The sequence below is a fragment of the Acomys minous genome, assembly GCF_964271855.1.
Source record: "Acomys minous genome assembly, chromosome: 2".
Classification (NCBI taxonomy): domain Eukaryota; kingdom Metazoa; phylum Chordata; class Mammalia; order Rodentia; family Muridae; genus Acomys; species Acomys minous.
The window spans coordinates 144,173,351-144,199,332 of NC_140484.1; the positions used below are offsets into that span (position 1 = coordinate 144,173,351).

The 25,982-nt window shown below is 42.4% G+C and overlaps 1 protein-coding gene, 1 long non-coding RNA gene and 1 pseudogene across 5 annotated transcripts in view; 1 reads left to right on the forward strand and 2 right to left on the reverse strand.

The window, feature by feature from the left end:
• Positions 1–2,954: 2,954 nt before the first annotated feature.
• On the reverse strand, positions 2,955–7,170 carry LOC311590486 (zinc finger MYND domain-containing protein 19-like; annotated as a pseudogene). Its single transcript has one exon. The product of its transcript is annotated as a zinc finger MYND domain-containing protein 19-like (transcript).
• A 129-nt stretch (positions 7,171–7,299) lies between these two features.
• Positions 7,300–18,921, reverse strand: CYP2R1 (cytochrome P450 family 2 subfamily R member 1). Of its 3 annotated transcripts, none has more exons than XM_084769516.1 (5): positions 18,641–18,921; positions 13,122–13,263; positions 11,604–11,756; positions 9,879–10,208; positions 7,300–8,912 (listed from the first exon to the last, which is right to left on the reverse strand). In XM_084769516.1, exons 1-5 carry the CDS (start codon positions 18,881–18,883, stop codon positions 8,737–8,739), a joined length of 1,044 nt encoding a protein of 347 aa, XP_084625642.1. In that variant the 5' UTR covers positions 18,884–18,921; the 3' UTR covers positions 7,300–8,736. The 3 variants fall into 3 exon arrangements, with proteins under 3 accessions (XP_084625642.1, XP_084625640.1, XP_084625641.1); XM_084769514.1 differs by having other exon boundaries at positions 11,124–11,756; XM_084769515.1 differs by having other exon boundaries at positions 11,124–11,756; positions 13,122–13,166; positions 18,641–18,763.
• LOC311590495 overlaps positions 13,170–25,982 on the forward strand; it is a 41,925-nt gene continuing 29,112 nt past the window's right edge. Inside the window, exon 1 of the long non-coding RNA XR_014776894.1 lies at positions 13,170–13,298. This is a non-coding gene — a long non-coding RNA (uncharacterized lncRNA). The remainder of the gene's footprint in view (positions 13,299–25,982) is intronic.

A 25,982-nucleotide genomic window follows, 5' to 3' on the forward strand; every position in this document is an offset into this window, starting at 1 on the left:
AAATTTATCAAGAACTTTATACTCCTTAGATTCACCTTCCTGCTGATAAAACATAGGTCTTTTGTATTCTGTGTGCACATGTTCCTGTGTATGCATGTACATGTATGTGAGTATGTGTGGGTGCATGTGGAAGGTAAAGAGCAATTTTGGGTGTTGTTCATCAGACATTATCCAGCCTGCTTTATTGAGACAGTGTCTCTCACAGACCTGGTACTTGAGAGGTAAGTTAGGCTAGCTTAACAGTGAGCCCCAGGGAGCCTTCTAACCTCTGTCCCATTGGGATGGGGATTATAAGTGCCTGTTACATCTGGCATTTGTATGTGGTTCTGGAAACTTGAACTCAGACCCTTAAGTTTATGCTGCAAGCACTTTATGTAGGAAGCCATCACCAGCCCTGTATTCTTACTTTATCTGTGGAGCCATCACCAGCCCTGTATTCTTACTTTATCTGTGGAGCCATCACCAGCCCTGTACTCTTACTTTATCTGTGGAGCCATCACCAGCCCTGTATTCTTAATTTATCTAGGGAGCCATCACCAGCCCTGTATTCTTACTTTATCTGTGGAGCCATCACCAGCCCTGTATTCTTACTTTATCTGTGGAGCCATCACCAGCCCTGTATTCTTACTTTATCTGTGGAGCCATCACCAGCCCTGTATTCTTACTTTAACTGTGGAGCCATCACCAGCCCTGTATTCTTAATTTATCTAGGGAGCCATCACCAGCCCTGTATTCTTACTTTATCTGTGGAGCCATCACCAGCCCTGTATTCTTACTTTATCTGTGGAGCCATCACCAGCCCTCTATTCTTACTTTAACTGTGGAGCCATCACCAGCCCTGTATTCTTAATTTATCTAGGGAGCCATCACCAGCCCTGTATTCTTACTTTATCTGTGGAGCCATCACCAGCCCTGTATTCTTACTTTATCTGTGGAGCCATCACCAGCCCTGTATTCTTACTTTATCTGTGGAGCCACCACCAGCCCTGTATTCTTACTTTAACTGTGGAGCCATCACCAGCCCTGTACTTTTACTTTATCTAGGGAGCCATCACCAGCCCTGTACTCTTACTTTATCTAGGGAGCCATCACCAGCCCTGTACTCTTACTTTATCTAGGGAGCCATCACCAGCCCTGTACTCTTACTTTATCTAGGGAGCCATCACCAGCCCTGTACTCCTACTATTTAAAAATGGCAGTTGAATGCATGGGAAAGGTGAAGACTTGTTTCCTGAAAGGTGCTGTTTGGTGCACTATTCTAGCTTCCTTTAGGACAGTGCATTTTAGGATTACATAAAATGCATGCCTTTATCTTACTTGCACTGTTTCTTTCCTGTATGCCCTATGCCTGTCGTTTAAAAGGAACCTTTGTGGTAAGACTTGTATAACCCAGGCTAGCCTCCAACCATGCTGAGGCTGTCTGTGACCTCCAGATGGTCTGGCTTCCAGCTGGGGTTGCAGGTGTGTACCACCACGCCCAGCTCCATCCTTTCATCCTGTTTCAGGTATCTCCTCTCTATAGTTATAGCATGGTTTGCTTCATTATCCAGTCTTGACAGCTTATAAAACATAGAGTAGTCTGAAGGAGAGATAAACCTGTCTTTGTTATGATGCCAAGTGTGGCATGGCAACAGTCTTGTGAGAGAACAGGTGGTGTTAATCCACTAGAAGGCAAAGCACCTCGTGCGGGAGCTTGATCGTTGCCAGCTGAAAAGATCTGTGAGCAGACTCTGGGAGGAGATATATAAGTGAGCCAGACACAAGAGGCGGGGCCTCTGGAGACTTGGGATGGTTTTGCCTGTTCATCGCTCCACTTCAAGACGCTCCTAGAGAGAACCACTGGAGGGAAGGCTTCTGGGCTCCGGGCTCCTGCTGAGGTTCTGGGTTCTGGTTTTTCCAGGTTCCAGCAGAAGAAATCCAGCTGATTACGCCAGGAGAATCGCTCCTTGGAACTGATATCCTCATGGATTTGTTATTCTTTAATCCTCTTTTCCTATTGTTTTGGTTAGTCAGGTTATAAGGGACATACACTCAGTTAATAAGTTTGTAATAAAATATATTGGTTAAGAAAATTGAGCCTACAGTAGCCCAATTTACATTTATTCAGATAATTCTCTGTAAAGACTTCATATTATTTGGTCTTTCCTAAAAAACATTTCTGAATAGTTAATAAAATTTTAACTTTCAGTGATTACACATCTTTATACCCTCCTCCTCTTATCATCTGCTTCTCTTTGAGTAGCCAAAAGTTCCCTTCTTCTGTTGTAGCACTGAATTTTAGGCAGTATTGCACTTAATCTTGTTCCCATAAATGTTTAAATTTGTTAGTTTTAAATCACAGATGTTTCATGACACAATTTTTTAATTTTGTGGAGTGATGCACTTTGAGTGGCCACCACACTTTATTTTTTTTCCCAGGTTGCTTTTGGTCATGTTTTATCACAGCAACAGAAACCAAAACAAGTACCCTTTAGTAACTAAAGCAGTAGTCAGAATACTGGAACGTCCCATAACACCTGCCACTAGAAAAGTCAGAGCCTCCCTTGCACTCTAGCTAACATACTTTGGCGCTCTGTGACCAACAGAGGGATGGCGGGCCCTCCCAATCCATTCCTTATAACCAGTTCCTCTCAAAAATAAAGCTGAGTTATACACACCTTTAATCTCAGCACACAGGAGGCAGAGGCAGCTGGATCTCCAAGCTCAGGGCAAGCCTGATCTACATATGGAGTTCCAAGACTGCCACAACTACAAGAAGAGACCCAGTCTCAAAGAAAAAAAAAACTTAAAAAATAAAAAGGCCGAACAGCAGGGTTTGAGGAGCAGAGACTGGCCACAACAAGGATGATTCTACCCCTTTACTCTGCCTGTTTAGACATGACTCTGTGCAAGCCTCTCAGTGGGACCCCCATTGCCCAGACAAGAGGCTCAACTACATGGCAGTCTCTTTTGAGGAATACAACAAATGATTCTATTTGAAGTTGCTAACCCTTCCCCTTGCCTCTCCCCCAAAAAAAACTGTACATGAGTTTACAAAGATATTAACATATAAGTAATGAGAAAGGTCCTAGGGAGCCTCCCCGTTGTCTCTGCTGAAGGTGAACACCGGAGGGGCACTGTTCCCACAGGCTGCTTGTTGCTGTGAGGTCTATGGCGGCTGCTCTGGATCCACTGCTGGCTTCTTCGGCATCTCCAGGTTCAACTGCCAGTCTGTCTTCCTCTGTGCTCACGACGAGCTGGAAGCTTAGAACCCGCAGCAGTGGCAGCTCTTCAGCCCTGGCTCAAGCTCATGCTGGAAGGGACGCTTCCACTCCCGACAGTGCTTCTTGTGGGCAGGCCAGTCCTTCTGCTGGCACTGAGAGCCTCAGTATCAGGCCACCTGGCAACGCCCGCAGATGTTGAACTCTCGAAGCTGCTTCTCAATCACTGTACAAGGAGGGTAATGGCACTCATAGTAGGTACGGGAATTCTCTTCCTCTTCCACCACATCCCCGTTGGCAGTATAGTACCGGGTCATTCAGGACAGGGAATTGTTCCTCTCCAGGATCCGTGGGAAGCTGCTGGATTGCAAGCCAATATAAGCTTTGCTCCCTTTGTTTGCTGGACGTCTCCTCAGCTTTGGATCGCCAGCCCCAAGGTACCAGCTGCAGGTTGTCCAGGCGATTGTCCACAGTCACAGCATTGAGATGTAGCACCTGAAATCCGGGAGCCACGCCTCCCGTGTCGTTCCCACAGCAGTTCATGCAGAAGCCTGCCTGAGCCCCTTCCTAGGTTTTGGTCGAAGGCGTGTGTAAATATCTTAGCACCATTTCCATCAGCATCTACTGTCATTTGAGCCTCAAAGGAGTAGCTCTCCACCAGTGGTATGTCTTGCTCATGTATCAGGGTGTATTTGGTCTTCCTGGCGAGGCGCACAATGCCCAATTTAAAGTCGGTCATACCCCGGCCTGCGCTCTCGGAAGGCTCCTGGGCCGAAGCGAAGCCACAGCACTCAGGGTCAGGCCAGGGCCAGGGGTCAGGCTGGGCCAAGCTCGGGCCACCGCTGCCGCCTCACGCCCTCCGGACCTGCCACGCGCCGCCACTCGGCCACCACACTTTAAATTTTGATTTTTCCCCACTAGGGTAGTGTTCCATGGCATGATTCTTATGGTCCAGGGTAATAGTAGCAAGCTGCAAGTCCTAATCAGTCATACAGTTAGTTATCGAAGTAAGCAACTGACACTCTGAAATGCACTTTCCTCCTAAACTGTAACACTTAGTAGGTGAGATGTATTTTTGCCTTTTAGCTCAGAATATTCTCAACGTGCTTTATACTGGGTCAACCCAGGCACGGCCACAGGAGTAAAGGCGTTTACTCAGGGTTCCATTCATTGTTTTTGAAAATGTTTATCTGCAATGATGTCAAATGTGGCTATTTTTGTCCATATGTCTCAGTTTGTCTTAGCTTTGTGGTTAAATTTATTTAGCCCCCAAGGCTAGTCCTTTTTGCTGGTGTTTTCCTAGTTATCATTTATAGTGAAATGCACAGATCTCCAGTGTGGGTGAAATACAAGTTTAGTTTGTGTTTCAGGTTAAATTAACTGGCACTCAGTCTACGGCCTAGTAACATACATATGAGGGCGGCACTATCTGCTAGGCATAGTGCCCAACCATTCAGATGTTTATCACTGGGAGCTCATTTTGCAGATGGACAAACAGCAAAGAAAGGAAGAGGAGGGTGTAGGGCTTTGTTGTTGTTGTTGATTTATTTGCCTGAGGAATCTGCCAGCTTTTTTTTTTTCCTTTAAGAAGTTTACTTTTAATTCATATTCTCCTCATCCCACACCTGTGTGTGTTGTGGGTGTGTGGGTCTCTGTGTGTCCGTTTGTGTGCTGTGTGGTTATTTGCACATGAGAGTGGGTGCCTGCTTAGGCCAGAGGCATCAGAACTGGAGATGCAGGGGGTTGTGGGCTGTCATGTGCATACTGAACTTGGGTCCTTTGCAAGAGCAGAAAATACTTTTAACCACCAAGCCTCTCTGCACTTCACAGCTTGCTTTCTTTTCACTTTTTCTTTCTTTGCCTAGCCTGCATGTGTGTGCTGATTTCCACCATGGCCACCCTGTGAAGAAGACACACGTTCTCAATTCCACCTCAGGCTGTCCATGCATAATCTTATCCAGTTTGTTCACTCACAGCCCATCTCCTCAATGTCTTTACAGCCTTTCTGAAATTAGGGTTATCTTAACGGCATCTAAGAAGAAATATCATGCTCAGTTGCCATCAGTTCCCCAAATAAATATTTACTATTATGGATTCACTATTGGTTTGTATTCATTTCTGTATCTATAAAATTCAGTATTTTATTAGTTAACTGATTCCAGATGGTTGAGTGACATCTGATAAACAACCATATGGACTATAAAATAAAACAGTTGGTATAAGGATAATGTAAGACAAGGTAAGGCATGCCTCTGCCATGACGCAGAGGGCATACTTCTCCTGTTTGAACCCCTATCTTCTCGACTATAGAATTAGGGCAGTGAGACTAAGGAGGTTCTGCATTTAATAGCTTATGAATACAGATGTAAGAAAAAATACAAAGATTTTCTAAGGCATAGGTAAACAAAATAGCATTCTGCATAAGTGTATGAAATCCCTGTCCATACTAAAAGCAATAGTAACCTTACTTGAAAGAACAAAGCCTACTTAATTTTTACCACAATTCAGTTTACCAGGTTACTTTCTTCAGTAAGACTGCCAAGCCTGTAGAACCCCCAGAATGTAGATTTTATAAGAAATTATAGTAAGAGGCCTAAGGATGTTAAGGATAGACCTTCTGCTATGTCAAAGAACAGACTGGAGAGCAACCTGTTGGCATACTTTTAAAATCTATTTTTACTTGGGGTTCCTTATATCTCTCCCTTTTCCACCCCAATCCCTTCCAACACCAGGTAGGAGAGAAAGAAGGTTAGTGGGGAGAGGGGCTTAGTTTTCCTTAGTTCCTTCCTGCTGTTTAGGGTCATTGGGTTCCTTGAGGCAAGTTCAGTCTCCAACTTCTAGTTCAGGGGTATCCACAGCAACCAGGACCAGCAGGGGACAGCACCAGCAGGGGACAGCTCCAGCAGGGGACAGCTCCAGCAGGGGACAGCACCAGCAGGGGACAGCTCCAGCAGGGGACAGCACCAGCAGCCTTCTTTCTTGGAGCCCCCAGTCTCTCCCTTGATGTGTCTTTCATCCCCACTGACAAAGACCACACCCCCTGTATGAGGTAGTTCATAGCTGACAAAGATCATGTGCTCTCTCTCAGGAGGCAATTATCAGCCTTGGACAAACTGGAGCAGCCTCCATATCCCACACCTGGGATTAAAACAAAAAGCATGTTTACATATAAACCAAAACTTCCACAACAAGCTGGCTTAGTGCATTCGCTAAGGTTCAGGAAGTTAGGTAGGAAAGTAGTAACAGCAAATGAAGTAGGTACAGCAAACGGTCTTCTGACTTGCAGATCCTCTTTCATAGCTGTTTAGACAAGTATTCCACTCTAGTGTAGCACATATACTTTGGAGAAGTTACAACACAAAACAGTTTTAAGTTAATGTGTTGGAGGCTGGTCTGACGCTAATTACTGTTTGATGTCTTTTAATATGGCCCAAGTATTGCTATATAACCTTGTCTAAGAACTTACCCCTATTTGACCAGTAAAAAGCCGACACACCTGGGCAGACAAACGGGGGAGGCATGGCTATGGTTTGCAGGCTTTGAAGACAGAGAGGATCTTGGGTGAGAGAAACAGGGTGGAGGGAGGAGAGGAATCACCATGGGATAAGAAAAGAGCCAAGTGAGCACAGAGGAAGAACTATAAAGTCCTTGGAAAGAGAGAACATTAGCAATTATTTTGGGATTACGGATGGGATGTAGTCCAAATAGAACTTATTAGAAGCAGATGAAATGGGATGGAGATTGGGAGTTATTGGAGGATAATTTAGGAGGTAATCTCTGCCTTGCCCTGGGTAAAGGCTTGTTCTAATTAAATATATCAGGTATCTGTGTTTTCATTGATTCATAGCAGGTTAGAAAATGCTGCCATGGTAATAATTAGGCTAATAATAAACATTTATTAGACCACAGTTTTAAATTAACCACAACATGTATGAGCATGTGACACTCTGTAACACAAGGAAGAGTTTGTGGGGTTACATGAAAAACTCTCATTGTGTCCCTAGAAACCAGCCTGATCTCCTATGTGGCAATGTGTGAAGCCCATACACTCCCATAGACTAGCCTTCAGATAAAGCTGCTATCGTCTGGGAAGCAAGAGTGATGAGAAAAAATAGGGTTTTTAATTAAACCATGAAACATCTATGCTATTATAACCTTAATTGTCTCATATTACCTCTAAATTTCCACTTATTAGTATGTTTGCACAGGATTTTCCATTGGAACTAGAAATATCTTAATACATCAGATGCCAAAAGCTCCTGACTTGAACCACAGAAACTAGGAAATTTTTTTACCAGATAATGCAAGATATGGTTAAATCCATGTTCTTCCTACTTTTAACAAAGATTATTTCTATTACTTTTAATTATGTGTATGTGTGGGGGAATATATGCCCATATAATGGAAATATCCATGGATACCAGAAGCATTAGAGTCGAAAGCTTGCATTATAGGCAGCTGTAAACCATCTGATGTGGACACTGGGAACTGAACTCAAGTCATCTCCAAGAGCAATATGTGCTCTTAACTGTTGAGCCTTCTCTCCGTCCCCTGAACCATAGTCATCGTAAAAGCCATTGTTATTTTCAATTGCTCTAAGACTGCGGCTCTCCAAAAAATAAGGTAGTAAGGACACAGGCCCTTTAAAGAACCTTAGAAGAAACAATAATGAAAAAATAGCTATGAATGAGTAAGAATAAAGTCCAATTTGTTTTGTCCTGTGATAATTAGTAATAGCATTCCATCTTTCTCAACTGTCTCAATTTACAAATTACCCTGTCTTGTAAATTGGAATAACGTTGGGAAAAAAGGCTAACCCATGGAACTAAGACCTCAGTAAGATAAGATGTTTGAATCTTTGAGCTCCGTAACTGCTTTTAGAAGTGGTGCCAGGAAAAGTGTGCCTACAAAAAAAGAAGCAATGTCTAGGAATGATTTTTAAGACAACTGCATACTGTATTTCCTATATACTGAGCTGCTGCTGTAAGGACGGATGCTCAGGGGCCACAGAAACTTCTGTCTGTAGGAAGAAGACATTTCTTATGAATACACCGTAGAGAGGAATATCCGAAAGCCCTGGAACAGTCTACATTAAATACAAAGCATTTTCATTCTCTACCATCATATCTAAAACACTCTGTAGTCAAAATTCATTTGTATGGGTTTTATTTCTTCTTTAGTCCTGGACTGATACCACAGTCTGCTAATCACAACACCTGATCATAAAGGAGACTGTTTGGGAGCAAAGTTCCTCAGGATGGGGCCAGATCAGAGCAACCTTAGACTTATCAAGAGCTCTGTTTAGAGCGTCCGTGGCCCTTCTCTGTATCTGCACAACACCTACACCTTCGTGCTGTTCAGTACACTCTATAGTAAGAATGCATGGAAGCTATTAAAAGTAACACCTAATGCTTGTTATTGCTCTAGCACTATTTTAAACAATGTATCTGTGTTTACTTGTCTTTATAAAAGTGTGACTTTGGCCCAAACACCATTATTGATTCAACAATGTTGTCTCAAATACATTTGTGCACTTTCAGCGTCTTTCTGCACAGATGAGGTAGGACTGAGGTTGCAGTGTCATGCCCAACCTTGGTTTCAGGTTTGGAATTAGTTCATGTGGAAAGTGCAAATGAAATTGCTGAAGCAGTGATGTAAAAAACAGGAACATTTCCATCCGAGCCAGCTGTTCTCCAAGACAATGTCTTCTCCCTGAACAGAAAAGGCAAATAAGCTTAAAGACCATTTACTAAAATTAATATCTAATGTTTGGGTGCCATGCAGGAAATTTGGGATTTAGGTTAGAAGACATGAGAGAGGAGTTTTAGAAACTAGCACTTCATTGCAGAAAGACAGTCCTTGGTTTCCTTAGATCATGGACTTTAAGGATTTGGTTCCGTATCTGGCTTCTCTTGTAGAATGTAACAGAGCTTACAACATGCTGTAGAAGGTCTATGAGGTGTGTCATCCTGTTCTTATTGATCCAATGGAAGCCCATCTCAGCTGACCGACTGGATACCGGACTCAGTGGTACAGCTCTGTGATTGTCTTATTTCGTAACAGAAACAGTGTTTCCTAGTTGGAAATGGCTTGATAAACTAGAAGGCAAGGCTGCTAGATTCGAGCTTTACCTGGAGTTGTCTTTCCTTTTCTTTCTCTGAGTTTCAGTTTCCTATACTTGTTCCTGAAGTTTTGCTCTAGAAGTTTGACAACAACCCCCAATTCACAAGCTAAAAAGTTTCTGGGTCTGCACCAGGCCCTCTGTATATATGCACGGCTTCCAGTTTAGTTTTTATATGACTGAGTGTATGCATGACTGGGTCTGGTTCTAGGGCCTTCTCCAACACTGCTATTGTTTGTTCAACTCTGATGTGATAATTTTGTTTTATTATATTTTACTTTGTTATATCTTATTATCCTGTAGAAGCCTTTTTTTCCCCTAATGAGAGAAATGAAAGAGTGTGGATCAGATGGAGGTGGAGAGGAACATGGAGCAGTAGAGGGAGGGAGAACTGTGGTCAAGATATATTATGTGGGGAAATATATCTATTTTCAATAAAAAGAAAAATACTAAAAAAGTATTAATGTTATGTATTCAGAATTGTCTAGTTCAAATTGAGAAGGTATTAATAATGAGTCATTGCTCTACTTTAAAATTGCATACTTGTGTTTTCTTACCTAGAGAAAAAGGAATCAAAGCTTCCTTCTTGGTAAAATATCCACTGCTGTCCAGAAATCGCTCAGGATAGAACATGTCTGGATCTTTCCAGTACTTTTCATCAAAGTGAACAGAATAAAGATTTGTAATGACTGTTGTGCCTTTAGGAATGGAATAACCACGTACAACTGTATCTTCCGAGGTGGCACGGAAAATCCCCAGTGGAACTATATTACAGAATCTTAAAACTTCATGTAAAACGGCTTCAGTGTAAGGCATTTTACACTTATCTTCCCAGGAAGGCCCCCTATTGGGGCCCATAATTAAATCAATCTCTTTATGAACTTGTCCTGTCAGAGAAACATGTTAAAGTTATTATGTAATTCACTAAATTATATGTAAACTTATCTCTCTGTGGGTTACAATAAACGATTACCTATAATTAGTCAACAGACTATGGGTACATCTAGATTTGAATTTTTCATCATCTTGTACTTATATGACTTTATTATATGCCCCCATCTACATTAGTAATAACCGACACTCCAGGTAAGGTAAGAAAGGTCTATGAATAAATGTATAATCTGCCTAGAATCAGAGCAGCGTAACTGTCAGCAGAAAAATACACAACATTAGCCCTGCATAAGAAAAAGCAAGTTCAGACCCCAGCTCTGCAGCTTCCAGATACTCAACCTTTGTCATCCTTTATAAAACAGGAATATATATATATATGTGTGTGTGTGTGTGTGTGTGTGTGTGTGTGTGTGTGTGTGTGTGTGTGTGTTTAGAGACAGGATTTCTCTGTGTAGCCTTGGCTGTCCTAGACTCGCTTTGTAGACCAGGCTGGCCTCAAGCTCAGAGATCCACCTGCCTCTGCCTGGGATTGACTACAGGCATGCACCATCATGCCTGGCTTAAAACATGAATATCTAAAGACACTGCCATGCTACACATCCCAGGGGGGTCTTAAACTCACTCTGTAGGCTGCAGCGGTCTTGAACTTGCGATTCCCCTTCCTCGGTCTCATGAGTACTGAGATTAGGGGAATATTACCACCACGACTAGCCTTCAAGTGATTTTTATTGTTTTATTTATTCCTTTCTTAAATTTGCATTAAAATATTAGATTTAAAAATTACAATGATGAAATATTTCCCTTCCTGATTAGCACAGTCTTAGTTCCTAAAACTGCTTTACACGTGGCCAAAACACTCTAAAGTATATATGACCCTGAGGAGAGCCTGAGTGAGGTCAGGCGTACCTCACCTTGAATATTGGGATAAAGGGCCATGAAAAGAATTGCCCAGCGTAGCACATTGGTTGTGGTTTCAGTTCCAGCAATGATGAGTTCACCCACTGAAAAGATTAGATTCTCTTTGGAGAATGTAGACAGAGGATCATTTTTGCCTTGATCCATCTCATCTAAATAGGCATCAACAAAGTGCTGAGGTAAACGAGGCTTTCTATTGACTTCAGCCTTTTCAATAAGACTGGAGAGAAAATCATAGACCACATCTGCATTTCTGAATAGCTTTTGATGTTTCCCAAAAGGTAAGATACCAATCCATGGAAATGCATTAAAAAGGAAGACTGGGGCACTGGCAGCAAGTTCCACATTCTCACTAAACAACTCAATCATGTGCTGAAAGTCAGTGTCTTCATAAGTGAATCGTTTGCCAAAAAGGACCAGATTAGTTATATTTGAAACAGCATTTGTTATTAGTTGCTTGACGTCAAAAGGTCTACCTTTGTATGTTTCAATAGCATCAATTAAAAACCAAGTTTCTTCTAAGATTTTAGATTCAAAAGATTTTTGGCCACTTCCAAAACAGTGAAAGCTGTTAACAGCCAATCTTCTGTGCTCAACCCATCCTCGGCCATATCTGGAATTGAGTAAGCCTGAAAGAAAAGTATTAAAAATATTGTATAATACATACTATCTTGTACTTAAAATGCTGTGGAATAAAAAAAAAACAGAAAGGAAAAATTCAAAGATAGATAGTCAAGTGATTTTATCTCTCAATTATCTAAATACATGTTCTAGCTGGTGCTGCTCAAAAGCCATAGAGCATTAGATAAAGCTGGTCTCTTCCTCATGAAAGGCAAAAAATACCTATAATTTTCATTCTCTTACCACAAGAAACCATCCAGTCTTGTGTACTCAAATACAAATCAAGTAGGCTTACGTAATCTACTTATTACTCAGCTTTTCTCACACACATAAGTTATACAAGACAAATGATGATATATGTTCTACATACAAAATTTAACTTTGGATTAAACAAACAGCCCCAAATCACAAGTTTCTATTTGAAAGAAACTAGATTATTTCTTTCTTTATTTACTTATTTGCTTTTATTTTTATGTACATTGGTGTTTTGACTGCATGTGTATCTGTGTGAGGGTGTCAGATCCTCTGGAACAGGAGTTGCAGACAGTTGTGAGCTGCCATGTGGGTGCTGGGAATTGAACCTAGGTCCCCTGGAAGAGCAACCAGTATTCTTAACCAGTGAGCCGTATCTCCAGTCCCAAGAAACTAGATTTTTATAATACAAATTTCCTCCTGTTAAAAGCATATGATACCCAACAAAGTATGCCAAAGTCAAGGACATCTGTAAATTGTCAAGGTATCAGAATTGCTCATGTAATAAAAACCAAAACATGGATTAAAATTTTGCTAATGCTATTATTGCCTCCCATTTAGCTTATTTAAGCAAGATACTAAGGTTCTCTTTGAAAGTAAGTGTGAAGGTCTCATTACGGAATGTAGAACACTATCACTGTAAAACAAAAAAGTCAAATACCAGCTCTACTTGATATCAACAGTCTATTTTGGACTTTTTATTTCTGCTTTCTCCTTGACTGTGTCGGCTTTCAACTTTTCTCCCTTGTTGAATATGAAGTCATGCAAATCTGATCATTACTAAATTCTAGAGACTGCCTGCACTCAGCATAAACTACAGCTCTCAATGTATATAGCATAGTGATGAGTAGTTAAGGAAGTGTACTTTAGTTTCTAGAAGCTTGTACATGATAGAAAATCTGTCACTAGATAGTTCTTTACAACATTACTTACGTTGCTTAGAACTGAATGGCAATAAAACTAGCATGTAATGGTCTAAAACACTATTTATTGAATTCAGTCTGAGGGCTCCTCAAACCCACATTTCACAAAGTACAAAACAATCTGTCCACACTAAAGTTATTTAAAATAAGGAATGTGTCTTAAAAATAGGTTCACTGAATAGATGAAAATAAACATACCTCCCATTTTTGTCATCTTCATGAACAAAGGAAGGCATGGTCTATCTGCAAAAATTTCACTTTGATGAACAAGGCACTCTTTTACAACATCATAGCCATTTAGAACCACAGCTGATATGCCTCCAAGATCTAAACTGAAAATCTTTGAGAAGAAAAACAACATTCAAACAGCAAAAGGTACAGAGAAACAACCGCGGAATCCACATGTTCTAAGCCTATCCCTCCCAGTATTTACTACTTCTCTAAAAGTGTAAGGAGTTGCTACTTGGCAGTGTTTAGACAGCATGAGCAGTTATACCACCCTTGATGGAACCATCGTATAAGGTATAACGAAGGGTACTAGACAAAACAAACTTTTTGGACTTCAGTATTGCCACAGAAAACAGATTTGATTTAGATAGTATCCTGGGATTCATTCTGTGTCAAAATACTCATTATGTAGGAATCTCATTTTACTTTCAAGACAAATGAATAACCAGCACCATCTATCTATTATTATACCAGCTTGAAGTCAGCGGAGAGGATTGTAAAGTCCAAAAGACAGCTTTGAACTTTAAGCATATGCCAGTTGTATTTGACTTTCTAAACCCCAGGTTCTATGGGACCCTGACTTTAGAGGAGTAACATTCACCACGTGTACACAAATAGATACCTTTCAGCCAAGGGGAAAATAAAACAGAATAATCTATCTTAACCTGCTGGAGTTTCTTGCCACACATTCAAGTTTGATTTCTTTTTCTGTCATAAACACCATGAACAAAAACAACTTAGGGGAGAAGAGGGTTTCTTTCAGCATACACTTCCAGATCACAGTCCATCAATGAAGGAAGTCAGGGCAGGAATCTGGAGACAGGAACCACTGGGTTTCTATGGCTGTGATAAAACACCATGACTAAAAGCAACTTGGATAGGAAAGGGTTTATTTCTTGTTACAAGTCCACATTACAGCCCATCACTGAAGGAAGTGAGAGCAGGAATACCAGCAGGGCAGGAACTAACTGATGGAGAAGCTATGAAGGACTGTTGCTTAACTTCTTTGATTCCCACAGCTTGTTCTGTCTGCATTTCTATAACACCCAGGACCATCAGTCCAGGGGTGGTACTGCCCACAGTGAGCTAGGTCCTCTCACATCATCAATCAAGAAAATGTAGCACAAGCTTGCCCACAGGCCAACTGGTAGGTTTTTCTTTTTTTTTTCTTTTTCTTTTTCTTTCTTTCTTTTTTTTTTTTTTTTATCAATTAAGGCTCTCTTTTCCAAATGATTCCAGATGGTGTCAAGTTGATATATGATTAGCCAGTACACTAGAGATCTTGTCATGACCACAGTGGGCTGGGCCCTCCCATATCAATCATCAGTCAAAACAATCTTTTCCGAGGTGGGATAAACTGATTGAGACAATTCTTCTTGAGGTTTCCTTTTCCCAGGTAACTCTAGGTTTCATTGAGTTTACTATAAAAACTAGCCAAGACACCAACCATATGCTCACCTCAGGTTCGCTGACAGTCACTCCGGAACTGGACCTTAGCTAAGATAATGTAAGGCCTGACCCAAGAGAAGCCTGCCTACCTACCACCTGGTCCCAAAGATTGCTTCTCACTGACCTCTCAGGAGTTCCTAAGAGCTCCTTACAGATAAAACCCTGGGATAAGCCTTATCTTTGTGCAAACAACTAAGGCAGATTTAATTATGGTGCATTCGGCTTCAGAAGAAAACAAGAAGTCTTAGCTGATAACAAAAGTTCTTCAGGAGTGGGTCAACAAAAGTGATGAAGGTTACCAAGAGGAAACACAATCAGTCCCACCAGAGTCTTTAGCCCAAGGGTGATGCCTGGAATAGAGAAGTGTATACATCTAGAATCTTGTGGGCAAAGTGTAGATTTCGTACACAGTGGCATTAGTTCACAGTGGCCATGGAAGAGTTTTTAGCACAAAGGAGATTGCTGCTCCATAAGCAAATGAGAGACCTTTCAGTATTGGTGTTGTTTAAGAAAAGCCTTTCCCAGAAATGTATTCAGTGACATACATAGGAAGTGGTACTGATGCAGGAAAAAAACCAAATTCATCATTCTGCTAGGATGGTGCAAAAGTATGAAGGCAGAAGAGAGGAAGGATGCATGTCAAAGACTTCAGACTGTGGTGACTAGAGATTATTGAAAAAGGACTCATCACTTTTAAAAGCTATTATACAATCTATCTTTACTCAAGAAATTGAGATAGTTGTCTGTTAAGAGAGTAGAGCTGGGGAAAATTTACCTAATCTAGTTGTATATTATACTTAAGAATTTTTAGTAAACTTACATCAACCAAACTTACTTTTAAACTGTTTTGATCTATGGGAGAACCCAAGATTATGTTTATTCAATCTTTGACTTATTGAACAGTTTTTAGATGTCTACTGTAATTGTGTTAGCATAGATGTAAACAGAAATACACCAAACACTCATGCCTTCTAGAAGCTGCTGTATCATCTTTACATATAACTTTGTCTTCACCCAAACTAGCCCTACACAGAAAACTTTACTATCCCAGTTAATGACCACACTGTCTAGCTATCCTTCAAGGTGTTCAGGTCCTGTTCCAATGTGCAGTGCTCCCCTCCACACATGACCACTTTATCCTCAGCTGCCAACACTGTTTGGAGACGCAGCCGAACCTTTGGGAAGTGGGGGCTAACTGAAGGTAGTGGGAGCTTGAAGCACGGCAGGGAGGGTCGGAGGCACTGGTACCTGCCAAGACAAACTCTACCTTCTGGACCATCCCAAATGAGTCCTTCCTCTTGTAGTTTGCTTTGATGAGGTGCTTGGTTACAAGAGAAAGGTAACTAACAAAGGTCATCGATCCACGCTGACTCGTTCCCCCCCCCAAACTACACATTCAGCAGCTCAGCTCACGTACTGCTTCCACTTTGAAGTTATAAGAGAATGTGACCAAGTTTCTTATCATTTCAGAGCTCAACTATCCCTCCGATGCTTACACGTTAAAGACACAGACTTTTGCTTAGTGCTCCAGGAAAAGGGTAGCTTTAAGGAATCTAGCAGGAGCTTTTTTCTGGCTCCCGCTCTGCTCCGTTTTGCCTCGTGGCTGCATGATGCAGTCTCCTTTGTCACACGCTCCCACTGTGGCACTGCTTCCTCACAGTCCCAAAGGCAACGGGGTCAATCAACTGACGTAAACACCCAAGACACAATCCGCAAAAAATCTTTTCTTCTTGTAAATTTATTATCTCAAATATTCTGTTTCAGTGTTCAAGCCACCTGCTTTTCACCCTTACGACACTTTATCACAGCCACCTCCTTACTGGCCCTGATTTTACTCTTGTCTTTATGGATAATGCTCACCACGACACAACGCTGCTTCATGCTCTACTTTTGGTGTGTTTTCCCTAAGATGTTCCTGTAGCCCCTCCTTCATCTCCTTTTAAGACACCATTGCAACGAGGCTTGCTCTGACTAACTTAAAATTCAACCCTCCCGTAGTGCCCATTTCCAGTCCTCTACTTCAGCTCCTGCCATATCCCATACAACTCTAATATGTAATATAATTTACTTATATTTACTTTGTCTGTCTTTCCCCTATAGAATATATGCTCCCTAGAGACAGAGATCTCTGTATTGTTCACTACTATATCACCAGCACACATGATAGTTCATGGCATATGATGACAACTGATGCATGTATGCTGAATTAATGAATTCTGGCACAAACATATACATATTATTACAACATCATTGGCTGAGTACTAACAACAAACAAATGTGCATAGTGTTAATGCTGGTAAATGACTGACACATTTTCAACCTTTGCTTGGTCTGTTTTCTCATTTGGAATGCCTCTCTTGATTGTCATAGTACCTAAACCATATCAAGTCTTTAGAGACCATATTTTATGTGCTTTTAAGAATATATGTACTTTTATATGTATACCTAAAATGTCTGATCTATCACAGCTCACATAAAACATTCCATGACATTAATTTAATATTAATTTGAACCTGAAACATTTTCATCTGCCAGGCTTCTAAATTATAAATACTTTTAAAATGACTTATTTTTTCATTTTTAAATTCTTCATAGAACTCCACACAGTGCCTTGAATAAATTCCCAATAAAAGTTTGCCATAAAATAAATAAATAAACTGTCAATTCTGTTTGCTGTAATGCAAAGTAATCATCTTTATTGCCCTTAAGAGTATTGCCTGAAGGAGAATGACAAATCCACTTATATCAACTTTGCTAGCTATGGAATGCTGCTCAAAATCTACATTAAGAATCTAATCACAGCAGAAGCTAAAACAATCAAGAATGAATCTCCAAAGAAATGGCAATTTATGCTGCAGCACATTTCTATATAAGATTGCTTAAAAATAAATATGAATCTTGGGTACTGCTGTTTTTCTTTCAAAAAGTATAAAGAATTAAATTCAGAGTGCACAAAAGTGGGAACTATTTTAAAGTTCAGATTTATTTGCTTTTTGACTATACATCTCTAATTAAAAAGGGAGATAAAAAATATCTCCTATGAACTGCTTCCTACAACCTTTCCAAAGCACAGGAGATAAGTTTCTTTCTACTCTTAACAACTTATACTAAGTTTTACACTGTCAGAATTGGGAAATATCTCTAAGTTTATGAGAGACCTTCAGCGGAGTTTCACAGCTAGAATAAAGATCAAATCCAGCAGTAGTTTACAAGAGTTAATGTTTGGTGGTTATCACTCTGCAGCGCATACGTTCTTTTTAGTTTTGCTCCTTGCAGCTTAGCTTAGCAGCTATCAGCACAGGTTAGTCAAATAAGATGTGTGGTAAACACTCATCGTTGTAAACAATGTATGGTTTACTCAGTGTACAAGAAACAAAATTATTTATGCCAAATTCGAATCAATTTAATCAAACTATTCCTTGTCTTGCACACGCTTGTATTTAATGTTAGCTTACTGGAACAGACTTACATCACTTGTCCTATATGAATATTCATATTAAATTTTTCCTTTCAGCTCAAATAGCTATATATAAAAGATTTAATTGCCTATTCAACGAGAAACCATTTCAAATAATTGGTGTGAAGACAAATTTTAAATTTGTAGGTATAATAAGTTTTTGTTGTAGTGGGTGTGTCTCAGTGGTAGAGCGCTTACCTAGCCAGACCCTATGGTCAACTCCTAATACTACCAAATGAAAATATTTTTCACGCATAGTAACCAAAATCATATGTAATAGCCTTTGGGTAGCCTTTTTCTGCTTTTGGGTATCACTAATCTAATTACCCTGATGAGAAGAACTTTGGGTTCAGAAATTTAAAGGCCAATTTTTATTTTTAGTGATATATATATATGTAACATATATATTTTATATATTAAACAACAGTTTAAGCAGCAACCTGATTCGGGGGCAACTTGAGGGCAGGCAGCGCCCACACCACCCTGCGCAAGCGCAGAAGCACGTGCTCCTCGGTGGGCGGGAAACTCAAGCCTCCCGGGTGAGGCGGCTTCCGGCTGGAGTGGCCGCGGGCCCAGGGCCTACCTCGCCGTACGCCCGGCTCTGCCTCCTCATGTAGACGTGCGGCAGCTCGGCCGACAAGGCCAGGGAGCAGATGTTGCCGAGGAACGGCAGCCGCGGTGGCCCCGGGGGGAAGCCCGCTGGCCGCCTCTGCCTCAGGAGCTGGCGGAGCGCCAGCACGAAAGCCAGCAGCAGCAGCAGCAGCAGCAGCAGGGCGCCCAGGGGCGCCGCCGCGCACGCCGGGACTCCCGGCCGCGGCTCCACCATCCGCCCCGGCTGGGATGCGCTCCCGTCGGGGGCGCCGAGGCAGGGGCGCGCCTTCCAGCCCCCGCCGCGCGCCCATTGGCCAGCTGCCCCGACGGCCCGCCCTATCCCCACGGCCATTGGTGCGTTGAGTGTGGTCTCAGGGCCCTCCGGGTCAGCCACCCAGGGACCTGCTCTGCTCAGAGTTGGCATTTGCAGACTTTGCAGTTGGCTTGGCCCTGGGTGAGCGGCACCGCAGCGGGCACGGAGCCCCAGGGCCCCTTTCCAGCGTGTTATGGTTGCTCATGGGAGCGTTGAACTCTGGGCTCGGTGCATCTTGTCTCTCTGGACGCCTGTCCTTAAAGTGTGTGTATTTATTTATTTATTTAGAGATTAACTTTTTATTTATTTTATATTTTATTAATTTATTCATATTACATCTCAATGGTTATCCCATCCCTTGTATCCCCCCCCCATTCCTCCCTCCCTCCCATTTTCCCTTACTCCCCTCACCTATGACTGTGACTGAGGGAGACCTCCTCCCCCTGTATGTGCTCATAGGGTATCAAGTCTCTTCTTGGTAGCCTGCTATCCTTCTTCTGAGTGCCACCAGGCCTCCCCATCCAGGGGCACCAGAGTTCGTGTGAAAGTCAGACCCCACTCTCCACTCAACTGTGGAGAATGTCCTGTCCGTCCGTCGGCGTTATCAGAAGGAAAACTCTACTTAAAGCGTATTTAGAGCCGCCTGCTCTGCTTATTTCAGTCTGTGGGTAGGAAGAGGTTGTCAGACTGCAGCCCGCTAACACCCACAGCTGCCATGTGCACGCCCACAGAGGGAGAGGAAAAGGAAATAACCACTATATTCTGCTTCACGCATCTACAATTTAACCTTTTGTGGTGAGGCGATCCCCACGAGGGCCCTTTGAGGATTCTGACCAGTTCAGGTCACCAACCTTTCACCCTTCTCTGGCCCCCAGACTGCTTTCTTATTAGTAATCTCAGAGGCCTCTCTTATCAGGGATAGCCTGACTGCTCATGGTCTCTGTCTCATTCTGAGGAGGAAGCCCTGCGTTTGTATTGTTAGTTCAGCCCACATTCCTGGGTTCTGTTGGGCAACTGCTTGCAACACAGGGTGGGCAGGCCTTGACACTCCTGACAAGCATTGGCAAACTCCTGATTCAGCATTGGCAAACGTTTAATAATCCCCATTAGTTTAAGTTTTATTCAGACAATTATTTATTGAATGCCTGCTCTGTGCATACGTCCTTACCAGTGAAGACACTTGGGTGGATAGGAATAACAAGGTCTCTCTAAAGCGTGTGTCTCCATCCACAGACCACCCACTTACTGCTTGTTAAAATACTTGATATTTTATTTTGAAATATTCCTTAATTTTATTATGAATCTTCTAGTAGGTTAGAAAGATAATGGTGAGATGTTATTACTAAACTCAGCCTTCAGCGTCACGGGACGGACGGGGAACAGTCACGGTGGAGTGCCAGGAACGGCCCTGCCTTCCTCCTCTGCCATCGTTTGTAAGGCTCGAAGTAACTTGTTTGGCCACAGCTGCTGTGCAACGCAAACAGTCATTCAGGAGGGACTCCCCTTCTTGGTCTCCTTTTAAAACACATTAGTTGCAATTCTAGAAGTATTCTCCAATTTGTGTTGACTAGGGAACCATTTCTTCTTTTCCTTGCTCCCTGAGTAGGGAGTGCCGAACCCCCCATTGCCATGCCATCTGACTGACAGCACTGATGGCACGTCTCCTCCCCTGACCCTCCAGCAATGAGAGCTAATGAATAACTAAAACCCAGAGCCCAGAACCTTCTCCCCAACCACTTGTCAATGCTCAGCAAAGATAAATAGCTGACTGGGGCTTCCCTTCCATTCCACGTCACAGCACAGGCTCTTCAAGTGGCAGACACTGCTCAGTATTATTCTTCGCTCTTACTACTACAGGAGTGTTTAGAAGTAGAGAATTTCACTGCAGGGATTCTGTCTTTTCTATGAAAAATGCAATGAAGTCTTGGAGAAATGTGAACACCATACACAGAGCTTTGCCATTTCTGTGTGCAGAATGGTAATAGTTACAACAGAGAACAGGGTAGCCTGTGCTCCAGTGAGTGCTTCTTTTTTTTTTTTTTTCCCCTGAGACAGGGTTTCTCTGTGTAGCCTTGACTGTCCTGGATTTGCTTTGTAGACCAGGCTGGCCTCGAACTCGCAGCGATCCGCCTGCCTCTGCCTCCCAAGTGCTGGGATTAAAGGCGTGCACCACCACCGCCCAATGTGAGGGCCTCTTTTTGTTGGTCTTTGGAAACTGTTATGGTTTGGACATGGCTTGTTGCCACCCAAACTCAGATCGAGGCTTAGCCTCTCATATGGCAGTGCTGTTCGGATCTTTAAGAGGTAATTAGGTTGTGGGAGCTCTACACTCACAGAGGGATTAATGTAGTTACCTCAGGATGAGTTACTTAGCCTGGAGAGGGTTGTTATAAAAGTAAATTAGGGCCAGGAGGTGGTGGTGAACGCCTTTGATCCCAACACTTGGGAGGCAGAGGCAAGCAGTGGCCTGGGTCCCTGTTTCACCGGACGAGGTGGAAATGATTTTCCACCTGGTGTTGCAGTTTAGCTCTTTTAGAATGAGATTGCTGGTATCAGAGGGCAGTGGAGACTCAAGGGCTCCACAAACCAGTGATGGTACCAAAACTGTTACAGCCCTTTGTCAAACTGCTGTGCTAAGCACGGCAGGAGAAGCGGGTGGATGGATGTTCAAAACCGGCCGACAGGCAGGTCCAGTGAGGAGCAGGTCAGCTCCGAGCTGCCGGTGATGGAGTGGGTTTCAGTCGCTGCCAAGGCTCTGCCGTCACTGCCTTAACTGGTGTCCAGCTGTGATTCTTCCCCAGAATAAAATGGAGTCTCAGTTATGCTGGAGGAACGGCATGAGCCTGAGAAAGCAATCCAGCCAACCTTTATTTATAAACCTTGGGCAGTGGGGAGGGGTTTGTAGGTGAATGTGTCTGATTCACTGGGGCTAGGGGTGTCAGGATGCTTGATCTACATGCAGTAGCACAGAAGAAGGAAAATACAGGACTTAATTATCCTATGGGTGGGTGAAGGACTTCAAAGTACCATTAAAGGTCATTTGCCTAAGGCTAGGATCTCCTTAGCATAGGGTGGGGTGTTCAGAAATTCCTAGGTGCTTGCTGAACAGATTCTATCAGGTTCTAGAAATAATCTTCTCTGAGGGCTATGTGACTCTCCTTACAAGATCTGTGGTTCCCCAGATTGACAAAGAGAGAACCCTGCTGAGAAAAGGAGTCTACTATTATAGACCGAGTTCAGAGGCTATCCAAAAATGTCAGACTTCAATTGTGCCAGCAGGGTTCCGTATGTATGTATGTATGTATGTATGTATGTATGTATGTATGTATGTATACATGTGTACACACACACACACGTATGTAAATTTGCTTTTTGTTGCTTCCTTTCTGTCCATGTGAGTGCTTCTGTAGGAACCTACCCCTGATTCTCTTCCATTTTTTTCCTGTGGAGCCCTCACTTTAGAAGTCACACACAGATGCTGGTGCTACACTCTTGGACCTACAGAACTGTAAGCTATGTAAATGTCTTTTCTTTGTAAATTACTAGACCTAGTAAGAATCAGAAACAACCTAAGACAGAAACCAATGCTGCTTACCCTGGTAAGCATTGTCTGTTGCATCTCGGATGTTGTGGTCCTGGGTGCTGACTGCCCAGGGCATCCCTGGCTCAGAGTGATGTAGCAAGCACACACTTGCCTCCTTTGCACATCCCGTTGTGCATGACTTTTATCAGAAGGAAATGAGAAAGTGTGGAGCTTAACTGTACTGGAGCCTAAGGCAAAAGAAAAAAAATCAATAATACAGATACTTCTTTATTAAAGTTTCATAACTTGTTCATGAATTTTGCTTTTTGATTATAAAGTGTTGTATTGGAATACTATCTTTGTTTTCAGGTTTTATAGTGCTCCTTTAAATTTTTCTCCCAAAGTGAACTATTTGCCTTACCTGAGTCTAGGAGAAAGGCTATCCAAATGATGGTGTGCAGGACCTGAGTTTATATACTAATTTTTCACAGTATTTCAGGAGATTGACACTGACGTGAGGATGGTAGTTACACTTGTAGGTGGGATTTGAAGACCCTTTTGAAATGTTTCTCTTCAGCTATTAAAAGCATTCCCCCCCCTTATTCATTTCTGGAACCTTCATTTTTACAAGTTGTATGAGTTAAACATTCTCTAAAACAGACTTAGAAAATACAGCTGGTGGTAATGGTGTACACCCGTAGCCTTTGCTACAGTGCAGAGGTAGGACGATCAGGAATTTGCAGCTAGCCTGGCCTACATGCACAGGGGCTGGAGAAATGTGCGGGTGGTTAAGATCTTCTTCCAGAGGGTCCAGGTCCCATTCCCAGCACCCAGGTGGCAGGCTGACAACTGTTTGTAACTCCAGTCCCAGGGAAGCTGACGCCTTCTTCTGGAGCTTCCATTGCTTTCGAGATACTAAGGCCAACCTAGAACTGTAAGATGGTGTGCTTTCAAAGAATAATGCCTTCACTAAAATGTGCTGTGCTGGCCAGACACATCTGGCAGGCAAAGGAGCTTTTAAGTTGTTAGTCAAATTTCTGAAAATTATCCTGTTTATATAAATTTGAAGAAAAAAAAATCTGATGGATGGAGAATATAGTTCATAAAAACAGTGTGTATTAAATTCACACATAGAATTCAAGGAAGCAAAGTGTTTCTATAAGCAATTTCTTTCCCTCCACACTTTCCCAAAGAACACATCAATTTAAAAGTAATATTTTTTTTCAGAACTAGAAGCCATTCTTGCTGTTTTCCGAGGCTAATCAGTCTGCCCTTGGTACTCCCTCACTGCCAGCTCCCCACTGAACTATTCTTATGTCCTTGACATCTGGTATTCCCTTGGTGGGATACAATGGAAACCTGAAAAATCAAAAACAAAAACAAAACACAAAACACAAAACCACTTAGCATCATGTTGAAGTCTCTCTTCTGTATGTAGCAATGGAGAGGTAGAGAAGGTTTAATGTATTTGTTCAAGACCGTGCAGGGCATGTGAGCGCAGAGGGTTGGGCTTTGGGCATGCCATGTGCTGTTCTTTCAGTCACCACTCACAACGTGAGCAGGCACTGTGACATACTGACAATGTGCTAAACTAGGGACTGGTATTATCACTCAGTGAACACAACTCACTGAGGGCTCCAGGTTCCTGGGGTTTGCAGTTTCATGGAGGATGCAAACATCATTTAATCACAAGTGAGTTTATGGCTATAGATATATATTCTGAGGTAAAGGAACAGTTCTATATCCATGGACAGCATGGGAAATGGGACTGGTGTTGGGTTACTAACTATAGTCTGGTGTTCAGAACCAGCTTCCACCCAGGGACCTATCTTCCCTAAGATCATGTTCAGGGCAAGGGTCACTCAGTTCCTTGAGTAGCAACTGGTCCTATATTAGAAACTGAACTCTAAGTAGAAAATAAAAACAAAGTGTAACAAACTTCAGATGTTAAGATTGATGATTTCACTCAGACTTCAAAGTCTTAATTTGAAGGCTTCTTTCTGTATCTTTGCAAAAATTTTTATATTCATTTTTATATTGTTCTTCCTTTAAAAGCAGTAGATTTGAAAAAGCAATGTGAACAGTCTGTTGAGGTATAATTAGAGACAACCAAGCTAACAATGACTGTGGGAATGTCAATATCTTGTAATGAATAAAAGAAACTGATTATAAAATGTTGATGTAAAAAACCAAAGGCACAGCAGTCAGGGATTGTCTAGGCCGAGGCCGAGGCCAGCTTATGTAGCGCAGCAGAGCCCGTTTGTGTTCTTACTGAATGGGCATCCTTGTCAAAGAAAATTAAGATTTCATGTGTTAAAACTTTTTTGAGATTACAATATAATCACATCATTCCCCTACCTTTCCTCTCTCCAAATCCTTCCGTATACCCCATTCTGTCTTTTTCAAATTCACAGCCCTATTTTTCATTTCAAAGTTATTTGTTTTTAATTTGATATCACATTACTAGAGGGAGTTCATTCTCTTCTTCCCCTTGTGGGTCCTGGAGACTGAATATACGTTGCCAACTTCAACTTGACGGCAAGAACCTTCACCCCAATCCATCGTGCTGTCTTAGAATTAAAGTTGTCTTAAGAGAATTCTAACTTAAAGGTGCAGTGGAAGTGCCTGGTATATATTTGCATATGTTGCTAAATTAGACACAACTCCAAACATTTGAAAGAGTAACATCAGTTATCTAGAAAGTGCTGTCAGTAAAGACGAAGACTCACTCAGCCTTTGCCTTCAACCAAGAGTCTTTTAATTACGGTGGAACAAAGTGAGAAATCTTTTATGTTCAGCTCCTAGAGTGGCGACTGAGCCCTGTGCTGTGCCACTGTACACAGCTCATTTTCCCAATCAGCTTTAAAAATACTTCTGATTTCATAAAGGGCATTCGGAGGTAGCTGGTGGCATGCAGTGTGTGTTTCCCTGCGTCTGAAAACACTAACTCTGAGTGTTGGGAGGAGTGGAGAGATGGCTGGGCCTACAGGAGGTGAGTGGTAAGATTCTCGGAGCAGCACCCTCCTGCCTCTCATCACATCGCCTGTGGCCAGGGCTGCGGCAGCTGTGTCTGTGCTGTGTGCATCACCTCGCAGACTTGCCAGCACTAGTCCTTATCACTGAGCTCAGCATTCACTGCACGATGCCTTCTTTAATTTTCTTCAGTTGATCATTTGATCCTTCCTGGAGGCAGGAGTCCTTGTCCTTCTCCTCTTGAATCACCACAGTCTGGTACATGTCGAGGCATACCCTGAGTCCTGACCCCTTGCGGGATGGTTGGGTGAGCTTACCTGGAATAGTGTCCCTTGACGTGACCCTTCCTGTACTGGCTGGTTTTAGGTCAAATCGACACAAGCTAGAGTCATCAGAGAGGAAGGAGCTGGGTTGAGGAGATGCCTCCGTGAGATCCAGCTGTAAGGCATTTTCTCAACTAGTGATCAATGGGGAGGGGCCAGCCCATGGTGGGTGGGGCCAGCCCATGGTGGGCGGGGCCACTCA

Excerpts from the sequence above, each read along its gene's own strand:
- CYP2R1 (XM_084769514.1), bottom strand. The coding sequence starts at position 18,883 with ATGGTGGAGCCGCGGCCGGGAGTCCCGGCGTGCGCGGCGGCGCCCCTG. Across the intron at positions 13,264-18,640 it reads AGAGCCGGGCGTACGGCGAG|ATTTTCAGTTTAGATCTTGG; the intron begins GTAGGCCCTGGG and ends TTCTTCTCAAAG. Across the intron at positions 10,209-11,123 it reads CCTTTATCCCAATATTCAAG|GACAAGTTCATAAAGAGATT; the intron begins GTGAGGTACGCC and ends TTTCTCTGACAG.